Below are 17,103 nucleotides of genomic sequence, written 5' to 3' on the forward strand. Positions count from 1 at the left end.
TCTAGTACAGGTACAGTTATAACAAAATGAAAAGGGGCACGCATCGCAGTTGTAGAGTAGAAATGTTTTTTTGGCGACCGTGACTGAGTATGTTTTTCATTAAGAGAAAAGCAATTACAGACACAATTTTGATGTGATTAAACAGAGTTTGACCAATACAAAAATACAAAAAAAATTAAAAAATAAAAACATTAAAAATTCGCACACACAAACGAGAAAACGCAACAACAACATGAACAGCAGCAGAGTAGAAATGTATGATGGCATACTGCGCAACCGGTGTCTTCTTAATCAAATTAGTTTCTATACTTCCCGCGAGAGAATGAATTCCCGTGATCTAAAAATTTGATGCTAACAGAGAATTGTCGTACAAGAAATAACAAAATTAGGCAGCAAGAGCAGCGCGGAGAAAAAGGAGTAGGACGAGCTCATCGAGACAGGTATAGATACGCGAGAGAGCGTACGCGGCAGGCGCCTATGATGTACGGCTTTTAACGCAGTGAAAGTCAGCAGGTATACATATGGTCCTCCCTATACTCATGTGGTACGTACTATGCTGAACAACTTTTAGCAGGTAGCTCATCATGGCATCACGATTCAGTCCGATCCAACAGTCCGAGGGACCAAAACCTAATTGGACGCCCGATGCGCCTCTACCATCAGCTAGCTAGCGTACGCTCAACTCCGGCAGACCGGCACCGCCACTCGTTTTCGTTGGCGCTCATAACCAAGAGTGAGATAGTACTAGATACAGCTAATCATTGGCCGTACGATAGCTCGGGGCATTATTATTGGTACGGATCCGCGGATAGAGCCGTAGAGGAAGCATTGCATGCGCGCCGTGCCCGTGAGCAGGGTTAACCATTTCGTTTTCCGGTCAAATCCCGGTGTTTAGCGGAAACGGAATTCCGTTCCGAATTTTCGGTAAATTTTGGCGAATTTCGTTGAATTTCGGTCGAAATTTGTTGAATTTTGAATTTGAAAACGAAATATACCGAAAAATAGCGAAATTTCGGATCCCGGTAACTAGCGGAAACGAAAAATTTTCAGAAATTTCGGCGAAATTTCGCCGAAATTGTTAACCCTGCCCGTGAGACAGAGCAGTAGTGACAACAACGCAATGAGAATGTCCAATCTAGGAATAATGGCCCCTTAGTAATAACTAGACAGGTTGACGCGCGATGCGCGTCTATTTGAAAGATATTAACTTGAAAAGAATGATGAAACATAAATTTATATTTTGTTGTACTCAATCCAATATTAAATTTAGATATTTTATGCTATCATAATAGTCATCTAAGCACAGTATAACTTTTTTTTAGAAATCCGTTGACTTTTAGGTGTGAGTAAAAATAGCTGACAGAGTAACGTATAAAATTAGTGATGAAAGAATAATTAATCCTATTTTTTGAATTTATGTACGGGAAACAAATTATAAAAAGTATTAGAGCTATCGTAGATGAACGTGGTGTACAAAGTTATTATTTTCATATATATAGGAAAAGTTAAATTTATTTTATATTTTGTATACGAAATCATCATCGATGTTTTTTTCAAATGATAGAGACACCTAATAGTACCGTGAGTCCATTAAGTGGGGCACATTAAATGTGCATGGGTCGCAAATGGTGTGGGCCCCCACTTTATAGTATACATACTACATGTGAACGCAGTATACAAAATCATATTATTTTTTATATAAAAAATAACTAAATATATTTTATACGCGGCCCCACTTGAATAGTACGCGGCCCCACTTGAATAGTATGCGGGCCCACTTGTACAGTACACATGGGCCCATGAACAGTACCCGGACCCCACATGAACATATGAAAGAATAATTGATCCTATTTTTTGAATTTATGTACGGGAAACAAATTATAAAAAATATTAGAGCTATCGTAGATGAACGTGGTGTACAAAGTTATTATTTTCATATATATAGGAAAAGTTAAATTTATTTTATATTTTGTATACGAAATCATCATCGATGTTTTTTTCAAATGATAGAGGCACCTAATAGTACCGTGAGTCCATTAAGTGGGGCACATTAAATGTGCATGGGTCGCAAATGGTGTGGGCCCCCACTTTACAGTATACAAACCGTAGAGCTACTACATGTGAACGCAGTATACAAAATCATATTATTTTTTATATAAAAAATAATTAAATATATTTTATACGCGGGCCCCACTTGAATAGTACGCGGGCCCACTTAAACAGTACACATGGGCCATGAACAGTACCCGGACCCCACATGAACAGTACCCGGGCCCCACGTGGGCCAGAGCGAACGGGAGCGCTCCAAATCTTGGAGCGTTAGTATAGTACTCAATAATACTAGTCACTCAGGATGGTAGTTTGCAAATTTATCATTTCATATAGACATTACATAGTTACCAACTTTACCATCGGATGCTCTTTTACAAATAAATTATCATATAATCTCCCTCTTATTATCATATCTCTCTAATTTTCTCTTATTACTACCCTCCTATCATCTTGGTTCTCGTGGGTGAGGTAGTATTTTTTTTGCATAAAAAACAGCTTTATTTTTTTTGCAGTCTTATCTCTACTATCTTGGATCTTGATCCGGAGTTTCAGATTGGAGTTTCCATATTTGCATACGAAGGTGGTTTGCATAGCATACGTTGCCATGGTGACTTGACGTCCTAATTAGTGATATAAGGCCATTCAAACCTATTGGATTTGATATTATTACTAGCTACAGCAGTTCCTCGCGTAATAAATCGTACTATCTATTGATGACCTATTAATTTGAATGGAATAACTATATTTCCAATGAACCTTAAATAAAATTGCACGAGGAGAAATAAAAAAATTAAGAGATGTCAGTATTCTTTGTGTTGCGTTGCGATTTGTGAATCACGTATGAACATTTGGCACCCATAGTGAGAATACGCTATTTTCTCTGTTTTGTTTGCCATAACGGAGTTCTCTTACAAACCTAGATTTTGAGTAGTCCATAGGTGTGATTTAAGACCTACTAAATTCCTAAGAATTAGTGGGAAACATGAAATAAATTAACCTTAAAAAGTTGCCTACATAAATCTTTTTATCCCAAGCATGCATTGATTAGTTGCCAAAATTCCTCTCTTCTCAATAAAAAAAATTCTCTATCCTATTTGGTCGTCTCTTAAATGAGTAAATGACGTAGATTCTTGAAGACGCCCTAGTCGACGGCAGGAAGGCAGCTGCCTTTGCAACACCACTAGCTTCATTAAGTACTCCCTTCATATTCAAAATAATTGACGTTTAGGACAGCGACACAGTCTCCAAAACACAACTTTAACTTCTTATTTCTCTAAAAATATTTATAAAAAGTGATATATGTATTTTTATAAAAGTATTTTTCAAGACAAATCTATTCATATAATTTTTATATTTTCAAACTCAACAACTTGAGAGTTATTCATGATTTATGTTTTTAAAGTTTGACTCAAACCTTGTCCAAAATGTCAATTATTTTTGGTATGGAGGGAGTATCATAATCCCGCTGCCTCTCTCCCTTAACCTATCGCAGTCTAAGGTTTAATTCTTTAATTAAGCTAAACTATTCGGTCTAAGATGGAGTCAAAAGCTAAAGCCGGACGGAAACAAGCAGCGGCTGATCCAACGAGGCCGCAAGCATAATGCCATAATCTCATGAGGACAGGGAAAGGAATAAACCCCTGCCTGTTTTATATAAGGATAAACATGCAGTTAAAACAAACCAGCCAGCGTCCAGCGAGGCTTTTACCCTGCAAAACAACACACGACACAACAAAGCACGCCGCCGCCGCTCGCCGCCCACCTCTCTCTCCCACCTCCCCTCCCCTCCCCTCCCCTCCCCTCCTCTCTTTGCTTCTCGCGTAGGGGTTGGAATACCATGGCGCTGTCGTCCGAGATCCGCTTCGGCCGCCAGATCCCCCTCCCCCGCTCCGACACCGACTGCTACGAGGAGGAGGAGGAAGAAGAAGAAGAAGAGGAGGAGGAGGAGGAGGAGGAGGAGGAAGAGGAAGAGGAAGAGGAGTTTGAGGGGGAGGAGGAGATGGATGACGTGACGGTCTCGTCGCCGCTGATGCTGCCGGCGACGGCGGCGAGGGGAGGGGTGTCCGTGGTGGAGATGGTGGCGGGGGCGCTGCGGAGGTCGCTCATGCTCTGCAGCAGCAGCGGCACCGCCGTGCGCGAGGCGGCGCCGGAGGAGGACGGGGCGGCGGGCGCGGGGATGCAGATAGGGGGGCCAACGGACGTGCGCCACGTCTCGCACGTCACCTTCGACCGCTTCGTCGGCTTCCTCGGCCTCCCCGCCGACCTCGAGCCCGACGTGCCCCGCCCCGTGCCGAGCGCCAGGTCAGTGTTCCGGCTCCGTACTTCCCCTCCAGTTGATCTGGTTCTGTGCGCAGTTTTGTGGGTAAACCTTGCAACTGCCATTCCGCCCCGGGAATTTGGAATTTGGCGCTTGGCCGAACTGAATTTTGCGTTGTTCTGACGTTAAGTTGTACACCAGTGCCGCCTAACTGCACAGACATGTGACGGGTAGTAACTGTTAGTCTGTTGAGCTTTCGGGTTTACATAGGCTAAGTCAGTAGGGCTGTTTGATTTGTGTTTGTGATCTCATTTCCAGAACAGCTGCGGCTTCCATGGCTGACATAATCAAGTTCAACTACTCAGGACTCGGGAATATCCTAAAGTCCTTTTTTTCCTGTGGGCAATAGGTCTGTTTGTACTTGCCAGGGAGTGGGATATTGTGATGCCCTGTTCTTTTCAGTTTTCTATTCATTTCCAGAGAGGCAAAGATACTTCACGTTTATTATTGGTTTTGTTTGGTTACAGCACATAGTCTTTCAGTTGCAATGAGGAATTCCACATGTTTAAGGCCTTCATTTGTGTTTGCATCGATTATTTTATTTTCCTCGATGAACATCGAACACTGTAACTTAGTCTAATTGCTGAAGTCTAATGTAATTTATGTTTACCAAGTTGTCTATTTCTGCACACAGTGTAAGTGTATTTGGAGTTTCTCCAACTTCCATGCAATGCTCGTATGATAGAAGAGGAAACAGTGTGCCAACAATACTTTTGACCATGCAAAGGAAGTTATATTCACTTGGGGGTCTTCAGGTAAGGAATGGTAAAATTTTGTAATCAGAGTGGCAGCACCTATGGTTCTGAAATTATTTTTTTCTTATCTACTAGGCTGAAGGGATATTCAGGATAAATGCAGACAATAGCCAGGAACTATATGTGAGGGATCAACTAAATAGGGGAGTTGTTCCAGATGGTATTGACTTGCACTGCCTTGCCGGACTGATAAAGGTGTGCTCAATTTCTTTCCCTTTTTCTTTTATTTTGCATTTCCTTTGTTTTGTTAACATGGCAAACTCTTGTGTACATAGGCTAGCACTATCATTTTCTGTAATTTTAATATGTACAGACTACAGAGCCTTTGTATGCTATATATCAGACATACCCAAGAATCAATACACCCACCAATATGCTGCGCATACTTTAGCTCAGTAAACTAATATTCCTTTTCATTTAGTTTATCTTGTACATCAGCTATGATTAATGTTGGGTGCTAATTATAGGCATGGTTTCGGGAACTTCCAAGTGGAGTATTGGACTCGTTAACTCCAGAACAAGTGATGCACTGCAACACTGAAGAAGAATGTGGCCATCTTGCGAGTACACTACCTCCTGTGGAAGCAGCACTACTTGAATGGGCCATCAATCTGATGGCAGATGTTGTGGAAAACGAAAGGTTCAACAAGATGAATGCTCGCAACATCGCTATGGTTTTTGCACCAAATATGACCAAGGTTATTGGCAAGCATAGTTAGTGGTCTGTACCTACAAACATTCAAAATTCTGAGTCTAACCACAGGACATTGGTTTCTTTCAGATGGCGGACCCCTTGACAGCTTTGATACATGCAGTCCAAGTGATGAATTTCCTAAAGACATTGATCTTGAAGACTGTAAATGAAAGGGAGGAGGCAGCCACAGTAGCCAGGGCATTCCCGTCCAGCTCTGGTTCCCCAAGTGACAAAGATGAACCTCAAACTTTAGAGCATTCGGACATGCCCTCCATCTGTTCAAGCCAGCGAAATGCAGATTCCCCTATAATTGATGGAGGTAAGCTTGATCAGTTCCTTTTTAGAGTGGAAGAAGCTCTTCATCATGAGACGCAAGTTAGCACAGGTGGAGCCAAGAATCATGGCGGTAGTAGGGGCAACGAGAAAAGCAACGGTGAGATGTCTCCCTTGGACACTGATTTGAGCAGCCAAAACGAGTTCAGTAACAACAACGAGGAAGGTCTCTTTGACAGATTTAAATTTAGGAAAGGAGTAGGGAGGCTCTGCAGACACCCTGTATTTCAGTTCAGTAGGTCCATGAAGAAGGCCGATGAAGCAGAGCAAGCTTGTGTATGATATGTAGAGTGTGCCTGTGTAGTTGATAACTCCGCTATTTCCGCAGCTTGATAACTCTGTAGATCGTCAGCTATTCTCGTAGATGGTGTGACTAGAAGCCATTAGCCCATTTATTAGTACTGATGTGGAGCTCTTTGGGTGTATATGTCAGTTGTTCACTTCTCACCGTCCTAATTGTGTTAAGCCATAGTGTCCTGTGGTTCTACTCTAAATCTAGTGATTATTGATTTGCCATCTTGTAAGATTTTGGCTTGAGGGTTTTTACCACGATTAACTGCTCCGCACTCAATACTCCCGAATGACTGCAGCCGTGCAGGTGCAGCCCACAGCTCGTTTCTATTCATCTCCTGCTAACACCGGCAACACTGCTTCTCTACTTAATCCGACAAGAGAGCAACGTACTTTAGGCTCACTGGGAAGTGGGAAACATTAGGAACAGAACCTCCGTAGCAAGTTGCTATTGCGCTGCCATTTTCCTTGTGGAAGAAATCAGTTGGCCAATTTTGACTGCCTGATTTCCCCGGAATCTTTCTCGCTGGTGTTTTCCTTTTTATCCCTTCACGAGCCGTGTTGGCGTCCACTAACGGCTAAACGCAGGTCGATTATCACATCAGCGCAGTGTTGTGTTGCAGCGGATATGCGTGCTTTGACGGCAACTGCCCATGGCCATGGGCTGCCACGGCTCTCCCTGTCCATTCATCAGACACTGCATCGTTTCGGAATTCAGAGTGTAAGGCACACGAATTTCTAACTCATCCTCACCAATATTTCCTCCACAAAAAGGATCGGATAAGATTCACGCCGGCGTGCAGCTCCACTGGACGAGAGCCTTCAGGATCTTCCAATATGCAAATCATATAACGCAGCGTGTCGAATTTGATTACTTTTGTGAGCAAAAAAAAAAGAAAGGAAAAAATGCGAATGACTGGATGCACGGAATGCATGCTGTACCGCCGCGGATTCGTAGAACCTGTCTTGAAGCCACAGAGTGCAGCCGACGGGCGAGTATACATAGGCGTGCAGTGCAGGGAGGCCGGGCCGCCGGAGCCGTGCAGCGCAGGTCTCCGCCATGGAGCCTGCAGCCGCCGAGCCCCGCAAGCTGCCGCCTCCGACGACGGCGACGACCCCGAAGACCGTAGAGACGACGGGAGCCCCAACCGCGGCGGCGGCGGTGAGCACGATCGGACTGCTGGCCGCCGCGGCGGGGCTCGGCGGGGCGGCGCTGCTGGCGTGGTGGGCGTTCTCGTTCCGCCGCGCCGGGGCGATGCTCTGGATGGTGCCCGCGGGGCTCGTCCTCGCCGGCACCCCGCTCCTCGCGTGGCTCTCCGTCGTCGCCTCCGGGTCCGGCCCGGTGCCGCAGCAGCCGCCGCCGCCCCCCTGCTGATTCAATGCGCGGCGCTTTAGCTTAGCAGCACAGCTAACTTATAGCGCGCTCGGGCTTGTATGCTAACCAATGGCGCACGAGGGATCCTGGCCTTCGCGGATGTTGAACACGTTGATTTCTCGGTTCTCTGTCACTGTGGAACGCCATTGCTTCGTAGTCAGTCCCAATTACTCGTCGGCTCTGTGACGAAGAAGCCTCGTCGTTGTCGGCCCAAATCCAAATGCCTTGTATGGGCCGTGTGTGTGGCAGGCCGGATGGTGCCTAACGAGGCTGGGCCGTACACGTCAGCGCTAGCCGGGCTGGAAAGCTTTGGGCCTTTACTGTTTGTATCGAAATCTTTGGTTGCAAATTGGCAGTACCCCTCGCTCCTGGTCCTTCACTCCTTCCCCCATCACAGCAACCTAACTAAACATTCCATGATGAGCCTGCCGGCTGCCGGAGCGGTCCCTGGTTCCCTGCTGTTCTGGAGTGCACGCATCGGCAATCTTCAGGCTCTCCTGTCGCTCGCCGTATGTACGTATCCTATACATCGAGTTGAGCTCTCACGATCAACAGTCTTTCAGGGGAGCAGAACACCCAGCTGTCCGGTATAATTGTCCGCACGGTCTGTACAGGGGCCACAGTGCCAGAGCACGCTTCCGCCCCCGGCACGCTTCCACAATGCTGATCTACCTCCTCACTTCCTGAGCTGCATGCTCACGCAGCAGTCACGCTACCCGGCTACCCCCGAGCGAGGTTGTACGTAAGGATGGATTCGGATGTCTATTCGAATGTCAGATTTTTTATTATTTTTCTTCGATTATGAACAAATAAGATGTAGAATTTACTATGTAAATTCATAGTCTTATACTTAACATTGATCTTGTAAAGATTCAAAAAAACTAAACCTCAAATTTATCATATATATTCTCAAATAATAGATATAAAAATTCGAATACGGATCGGATACGGATACGAATCTTTTTTCACCTTTTTAATTGTAGGGAGCAAATAATACATAAAAAAATTTATACAAAATTTTATTCTTATGTGTAATAATATGCTTGATATTATAAAAAAAGATTAGCATAAAATTTTAAGCATATCTATTTTAAAATATCAAATTTGTTCTAAGAATTCGGATGTTTAGATCCATCCCTAGTTGTACGCCTCCGATACGGTCTTCAGTAGCCGAGACCATTCACACCGCCGTCAGAACATGGTGGGCTTCCATCCATTGTGTTGTGTCATCAGAGCTGAGTCAGTTGGCGTTTGTAATCATTTTTTTATCGGGTCAGTTTATTATGTGTTGGAACACTAGATATCTAGAATTGACGTGCAGGCACGTAAGTAAAACGTAGACAGACAGCGATACTGACTGAACAACAATACGTATCTCAATCCAACAAGAGCCAATGAACTGAGCCATTACGCAAAATGTCATTTGATGCGGCCTGGCATCATGTGCGTCGTGGGGGACATGATTTGGACCTCGCTCTACCCGGCACTGAAAGCATTTGCTCGCGCCTATTGCTTGATGTGATCGGCTCGGCTGATAACGAATTTTAGGAGGCGCTGCAGAAAACTAGTTCTCCCTGCACATTCCATTCCTTTCATGTAGATTTTCCACGGATGGAAAAGCTGAGCAAGTAGTTACTTCATAGAACTACTATGCAGTGACCCACTAACCCAGACACAATTATATTTCCGTCCTCTCTGTAGGAAAAGTAGAATGCGTATAATGCGGTCGATGTACTGCAATGAGCCCCATGGGCGGTATATATAGGAGTACAAGGCTTGGAGGACAAGACACCACCCCTAGAGATAAGGAAGGCTATCACGGGATTACATCAATCCTAAACTACCATATCTAGAGTTGCCTAATATACTCTAACATCCCCCGCAGTCGTAGCGGTAGCAACACGAATGGTCAGACTGGAGAACAATGGAGACGTATCCCCCTGCAGTCGGAACGCCGGTGCGAAAGTTTTGACTGGAGACTCATGCAGATTATAGCCCTTTAGTGACGTAGTAGCTGAAGTCGAGGTGGATGTGGTCGAAGCCGTGGAGGAGGCGCGGGTCGAAGCGTCGTCGAGGTGCTCGAGTACGCAAACTCAGCAGCTTCTTGTCGAAGACAGCAGCAGGACGGTGCGGCGGATGACGAAGGTAGACGGCGCGGTTTGCGACTTAGGTCACGCTCAGGATAGGGGTGGCGACGGCGCAGGTTGCAGCAAGTGCCGCGCTCAGATCAGGGGTGGCGACAACATTTTCCTTTAGGAACATCGGCGTCGATGTCCGCGCAAGAACGGCTAGAGGCGCGGAGGTGGATCGAGCGCCTGCTTGACGAAGATCGGCGGCGAGTGGCGCCACTGCCTGAAAAGGCGACGACACTGGTAGGGTGGCTTGATCACGAACGTCGTTGCTGCAGCCTGGAGGGCGCAACAACAACCTCGTCCTTCTGGAGGGTCGACGATGGATCGAAGACGAACGGCAGGGCGACGCAAACCCGATAACAAATCAGGAAAAATCTAAGAAAAACACACAGCAGCAGGGTGACCTCCGGGTACAATCTCGGGTGCCGTAGCGAATTCCTCCCTCCTCCTTGTCTCTTCCCCGCGTGGTCAACACGGGACAGAGAAAACAGAGGAGATTGGAAAACCTGAGCGGCTCTCCTCCGATCGTCAGGCCAAGATCCGCCCCCGCAGCCGCGTCTTCTCGAGAAGAAGAGGCGGCGCTGGGGGAGGAAGGGCGGCGGCCGATGGCGCAGGGGAGGTAGCCGGCGAGGGAAGGGCGGTGGGGCGGAGCCCACAACGCGGCGGCCCGACAGCGACGTCGACTGGCGATGCTGCGGCCCGTCCGCCCGACGGCGCGGTCTTGGCTCCACCCCTCCAGCCGCGCACGCGCGCGGTGCGCAGGCCGTGCGGCGTCACTGGGAGGGGCTCCTCCCCCTCGGCAGCCGTGCACGCGCGCTGTCGTGCGGCGGCGGCGGCGCTGGGAGGGGGGCTGGCCTGAGGCGCGGAAGGGGCGGGGAAGCCGTGAGCGGGGCCGGGGACAACGATGCAGAGGCGGCGGCGGCCCAAGGCGGGGCCATGGCGATGCCGACGAGCGACGCGGCCACGGCGACGGTAGAGGACAGCCCTCCTGCTGCTTGTGGACGATGACGGCGGCGCGGATCAGAGGGATCCGCGGCGCATCCTAGGAGGGCGCGGCCCCTGGCGGAGATCGATCTCCCCGGGGGCGGCGCGACGCCAGCGGAAGCGGCGGCGGTTAGGTTAGGATCTAAAACCTAGGCGTCTGATTCCATGTAGGAAAGGTAGGATGCGTATAATGCGGTCGATGTATTGCAATGAGCCCTTTGGGCGGTATATATAGAAGTACAAGACTTGGAGGGCAAGACACCTCCCCTAGAGATAAGGAAGACTATTACGAGATTACATTAATCCTAAACTATCATATCTGGAGTTGCCTAATATACTCTAACATCCTCTTTTCCAAAGTCCCCATAAAATCAGCAAAAATAAAGGAAGAGCAATCCTTTAAATTTCTTCACAAACAATTCCGAACAGGAGCCTTTCATTGGCGAATGAAACGTTCAGTAATCTATGCAGATTGCACGGCCCTTCAACAGTTGACCCTTGACCGTCGGTAATCTGACTAGCGTAGTCGGGTGGCTAGCGCAGTCGGTGGGCGCGCAGCCGGCGCGAGTTCGATTCCCAGAATCGCACTCGCGTCTCTCATCGGGGTTCAGCCCCAATAAAATTTCAGTTGCGTCTCACGCGTGGAGTTACAAAGAGATTGCGACGCGTCCGTCGCCTACGGAGTCTTGAAGGTTCCGGTGATCTTTCGAAAGACACGGTCTTCGTATCTGTGTGTAGTTGTAGGTCTGATTGTACATATATGATGTGCGTGTGTGTAGAGTGGTACGTGTATACGTGTATGAATAAATACTACAGCTGTACTCAGACGAGAGACGTCAAAAAAAACAACAGCACAATTCCGGCAGGATGCGGTAGCAACGGGTCGTCGCCTCGTCGACGGAACGTGCCCCGGGGAGGCATCGCCCCGGCGTCAACGGCAACGGCCCGCCCGCCACCGAGCGTTACGCCCCGTCTAGCAACACCAACAAGGCAACAACACTGCAAGCCGCAAGCAACCCCTGAGTTGTGGACCATCTCGGGACCTGCAGGCGTAGCCGCGTAGGACGGCACATGCGCAAGGGCACCTACAGTAGTTAACACCGCTACTGTACTCCTACCGTCTGCAATCCTGCATCAGTTAATACAGTACATCACTTCCATCTGCAAATATAATAGTTACAAACTGTGCGAGCTCATTCATTTGCTCTTTCTGCTGTTCCGCAAGCCAAAAGGGAATCATTAATGGACGGATCGCCGCGCCGTGGCGCCTGTCGAACCGTCGGGTTCTAGATCCGACGGCTAGGAAACGTCCCTCCCGTTCACCGCTTCACGCAAGACGCCGATGCCCCCTCGCCCCCACACTAATAATGGATGGTTGGCATGTTGGGTCCGGCGCGCACATTCGCACGGGAGCGCCGACCGGGCTCGTCGCTCCGCCGCTTTTATAAGCCGTTAGTCACCGATTCATTCCAGCCTAGCTACGCGAACCCCAGACCCACACCAGTGTTCTCTGCCCAAGGTCGCCTCCTCTCGAGCTGCCCCGCCAGTGAGCAGGAGGCCATGAAGAGCCCCGCCGTTCCGGCCAAGAGGCGCCACGGCGGCGGCGGCTCGGGGTTCGCGCTCGGGTGCGGCTGCAAGGACGCCAAAAGCGTGTCGGTGTCCGTGTCCTCGTCCGCGTCGCCGTCCGCGACGACGGGGACGTCCACGACGGCGACGGCGGTGACGACGACGCGCCGGAGGTGCGCCGGGGCGTACCCGTGGGCGTCCACGACGACGACGGACACGCTGACGACCCTGACGTCCGCGGCGTCGTCGTCATCCCTCTGGGAGGACGCCGTGGCGGAGCTGGGGTACAAGGACGGCAGCTGCGGGATGCTGCCGGAGAGCTCCGTCGCCGCGCCGAGCTTCTCCGGCCTGCTGCGCGAGCTCAGCGAGCTGGAGCGGACCGTCGCGTCGTGGGGCGCGCGGAAGGGCCACCGCCGCGAGGAGAAGCTATCGCCGCCGCCGCCGCGGCATGAGCAGAGGAAAGCCAAGAGCGACGGCAAGGCGGGCGACCTGGGGGCTGCCAAAGAGGGCCTCTTCGGCGACGCGGACGGCGTCGGCGGCAAGGGGCTCGAGGGCAGCGTGGCGGTGGTGAAACAGTCGGACGACCCGCTCGCCGACTTCCGCCGGTCCATGCTGCAGATGATCGTCGAGAACGGGATCGTCGCCGGCGATGACCTGCGCGAGATGCTCCGGCGGTTCCTCACCCTCAACGCGCCGCACCACCACGACGCCATCCTCCGGGCCTTCGCCGAGATCTGGGACGACGTGTTCGTCGCCGCCTCCCTCGACTGCGCCACCCCCGGCCGGGCCGCCTCCGCCCCCCGCCGCGAACCGGGCAGGCTCCCCGTGCCCATGACGCCGCCGCGCCACCGCCGCTCGCCACCGGCGTGGCGCGTATAACGCGTACCTGCCTTGTACGTGCACTGTCTTTTCTTACCCCGGCAATGTACGTGACTAGGAGCCACGATAAGTTCCTCCCGTTCCATTTCCGCGTGAAAAAAATTGCAAGAAAAATTGGCAGTACCTTCTTTCTCTGTATTTGTACGGTGGCCATGCTAGATCGAGTGATGCTTGTGGTACTAATCATGACGCCACCTGGTGGAAAAGGGTGAGGACGTAAAAGGCTTTGCTTTCTTCGTAGCTCTGGGAATCTTGGATAGATGGCGACGGACGCCGTGGACGGGAACGGAGGCCGCCGGGGCCCGCCCTCGCACGCGCGTGCCCCGCATGGAGTTCGGCAGCGGGGGCGCGGTGGTTGGCGCCAGCCGGTGGCAACAGAGCGCAGCCGCTGCCATGCCGCACCCGCATCCCGCCCAGGCGCCCCGCGCGCCATGATCAGCACGGCAACGTCGGAGCGTGTCCCTTTCTGCCACCACAGCATTCTTTTCCGCTGTCGCTCCCACGGGGCCCTTTGGCTCCGTTCTGGCTGTGCCCAGAACTTGTACTGTCGCCGACACTGGTCCAGCTCGTGCGAAGCCACGGTCGCACGCGCCGAGCATCGCTAGGCTTCAGATTACATCGCTGCCAAAGTACCAACTCGTATTTGCTGTGCAGTGCTCACAGAAATGACCATACACAATAATAAACATGCCCATCGACTGTGCCAGATCGGCGAACCAAATCCGGATCAATCATCGCGCCCCCGATGAGACTGAACGATCTGAAGTTTCCCGGTCGCCCACCGCGGGCATCGTATCCGGCGGCGAGCGGCGAGCGAGTCTGGACGCACTCGGCGCAATGATGCAGGGCTGCTGCTGCATACGGTGTATGAATGCGGCAACAGCGAAGGAATCCGGGACAGCTACTAAACATGCCGGCATGTAAGGTGCACCTAATTTCTTCCCGAGGCGGGCACACAAACAGGCCCGGGCGCTGCTGGCACCCTTGTTGTTTCGCGCGGACGCGATCGGGGCACGGACGCGGACGCGACAAACCCCCGGCGTACGGGGCCGCGGGAAGAGGCGAGAAGGGGGCGCGCCTCGCCCTTGGCTGGTTGCCCGGTTGCCTCGCAAGCGCAGCGCTTGTCGCCGCCCCCGCGCTCCGGCATCCTCGTTGCGTCAGACACCGGGGCCGATCGACGCGTGCGCCGGTCTCCCCGATCATCTGATGATCTCCGAGAAATGCCTCTTCCCGGCGAGGAGAGCAGGGGGCAGTCCCGCGCAGGATTGACCGTCGCCGGGCAGCGGTGGGGGCGTCAGCGTCAGCGTCAGCGGCGCATCGCATCGCATCGCATCGGAATCCGATTCGTTCCCGTGAGCCATGAGTAGGCACGGACAGTCAGCTTCGCAGCATAAGATAATTGGCAAATATCATCTGTGCATAAGATAAGGCCATAGGGACGGTACGTCCATCTACTAGGCTTTGGAGGGACTGTCAGCAGCTGGGCACCTGCGGCCTTTTTGAATCGGAGCAAGTTGAACCGAAAGAACGAAATGGCGACCCGAGATGCCGATGCGGCCTGCAGGCCATCAGGGTACGATCGAGAACGTGCGTTGTTTTGCTCGTCGGAGAACAGCTCAAGACCTACGGCGGTGACGACAACTCTACGCCACATTCTTGTCTTACTGATGCGTCCTAGCTTTGGCCCCGCTCGATCCCTGCTCACCCGGCTACGGATCTGGCCAGTTTATTTAGAGCTTGACAGCAGTGGTGACGACGGCTATACGCCACATTTGTCTCATTGATGCCCCGTAGCCCTGTCGCTAGGTGCTCACTCGCCTATAGTATATATTAACCAGTTACTCCAGTTTGTTAGTGATTGAACCCAAGTAATCAATACGTAACAGGTAACACTAGCCTGTCCGTGGCAACTGGCAAGGCGTATAGGGGTATCAAACTCCTTTGTTTTTTTGAATGTGACGTATCACACATACAGAGCGAAAATTATTAAGCAGTATACATGGGAGGATTCACAGGACTTGCTTTCCTTTTACCACTTGACTGCAGCCTGCGGGTACTTTTATGAGTGGGGAGCCTACCCACACATGGTCACGATTCCACTGGGTACCCATTATCCACATTCAAACCAATATCCACACTGTTTGAATAGGATATGAATTTACCCATCTAAATATGGGGTATGTAGAGTATTGCTAGATATATCCGTTTTACCCACACCCACACTCAAAATAAGTAAAAAAAAAGGCAGCAAGTAGCGTCTCATCTCTTCTCTCTCGTCTTCAATCTCCCAATTGAGTTGCATGCATCAACCAATTCAATTCAAAAGTATAATCTGATGGGAAGAGATGGGTAATTTATTTATACTTCAACACTCCCTCTCACGTGTAAACCAAGCCTCAAACGTGGTGCAATTATTTTATTTAATCGCGCATGTCAGGATTCGAACTCAAGAGCTCTGGCTTTGATACCATATTGAGTTGTAACCCAAAAGCTTAAGCTGATAAAAAGAAGTGAACAATTCACTTATACTTCAACACTCCCGATCCCTTTCCTTCTTTCTCCCTCCCTCTCTCTCTCAGGCTATCTCCAACAATGAAGACCCAAAAACGAGACCCATTCCATGTTTTGGGTCATGCATACTAAATGGGTTGCGCCCCAAAATCTCGGCACCTCCAACAGCAAACACAAAATCCTCTTCTCCCTTTCCCGCCGCTGCCTCTCCCTCCGCTGCCTACCTCCTCCTCCTACGTGCAGCGCGGGCGGGCACGGACTTGCCCGGCGCGGCGGCGCCGGCGGACAAGGGCGCTGCCCGGCGCATGCCCAGCGCGGTGGCCCCCTCTCCCGCCTCGCGTTTGGCGACGGCCATGGCGAGCTCGTCTCCGGCGGCCATGGGGGAGCTCGACCCGGCGCGGCCACGGGGAGCTCGGCCCGGTCATGGGGGAGCTCGACCCCGGCGGCTTGGGGGAGCTAGACCCTGGCCGCCATGGGAGAGCTCAATACCGGCCGACAGCAGCCTCGCGGTCAGCGGCGACGACGGCCATGGCGAGCTCGGCCCCAGCAGCTTGGGCGAGCTCGGTGGCGGCGGCCTGGAGGAGCTCGACCTTGGCACGGCCATGGGGGATCTCGACCCCGGCCGCCATGGGGGAGCTCAACCCTGGCCGGCAGCAGCTCCCCGCCTCGCGGTTGGCGGCGGCGACAGCCATGGCGAGCTCGGCCCCGGCGGCCTGGGCGAGCCCGCCCCCGCCTTGCCGCCGCTCCCCACTGCCTGGCCGCATCCCGCCGCTCCCCACGCGACGCCAATTTTGGTCGAGGAGAGAGAGAGAGCGCTAAATTTGGCTGCCCTCTTCCTCGGTACCCAAAATGGGTCTTTCCTTTGCCTACTCTGTTGGAGGGAGTTTTTAATTGTGGAGCACCCAAAATGGGTATGGGTAGCGTGATGGGTCTGTTGTTGGAGACAGTCTCACACTTTACATTCACCGTCAGCATAAAATGACTACCAGGAGTAAATCCGATCCCCTTCCACCCTCTCTTTCTGCTTCTCTCTTGGCCACGACTTATGAGTGCTTTAGAAAATAGCTAATCGCAGCTACTGTTGACGTGCTTCGACGTTTCAAGGGTGGGACGTTGGAGCACAGGAAGGTAGGGGAGGGTTGCTGTAGTTTTCGGAGGGTGGCCACAAGGCATGGAACCGTGTGAAGATCGGCGATTCTAGATGCGGCCGCCTG

At 51.2% G+C, this 17,103-nt stretch overlaps 2 protein-coding genes across 2 annotated transcripts; both read left to right on the plus strand.

Moving 5' to 3' along the window:
- The first annotated feature begins 3,741 nt into the window (after positions 1-3,741).
- On the plus strand, positions 3,742-6,675 carry LOC120712578 (rho GTPase-activating protein 5-like). Its single transcript, XM_039998404.1, has 5 exons — positions 3,742-4,353; positions 5,004-5,124; positions 5,200-5,319; positions 5,592-5,822; positions 5,906-6,675. The coding sequence occupies exons 1-5, from the start codon at positions 3,890-3,892 to the stop codon at positions 6,431-6,433; spliced, it is 1,464 nt and encodes a 487-aa protein (XP_039854338.1). The 5' UTR covers positions 3,742-3,889; the 3' UTR covers positions 6,434-6,675.
- A 5,713-nt stretch (positions 6,676-12,388) lies between these two features.
- On the plus strand, positions 12,389-13,501 carry LOC120657503 (transcription repressor OFP8-like). The gene has a single exon (XM_039935825.1). The coding sequence runs from the start codon at positions 12,494-12,496 to the stop codon at positions 13,376-13,378; it is 885 nt and encodes a 294-aa protein (XP_039791759.1). The 5' UTR covers positions 12,389-12,493; the 3' UTR covers positions 13,379-13,501.
- The last annotated feature ends 3,602 nt before the right edge of the window (positions 13,502-17,103 follow it).

Source organism: Panicum virgatum, chromosome 1K (genome assembly GCF_016808335.1).
Source record: "Panicum virgatum strain AP13 chromosome 1K, P.virgatum_v5, whole genome shotgun sequence".
NCBI classification, from domain to species: domain Eukaryota; kingdom Viridiplantae; phylum Streptophyta; class Magnoliopsida; order Poales; family Poaceae; genus Panicum; species Panicum virgatum.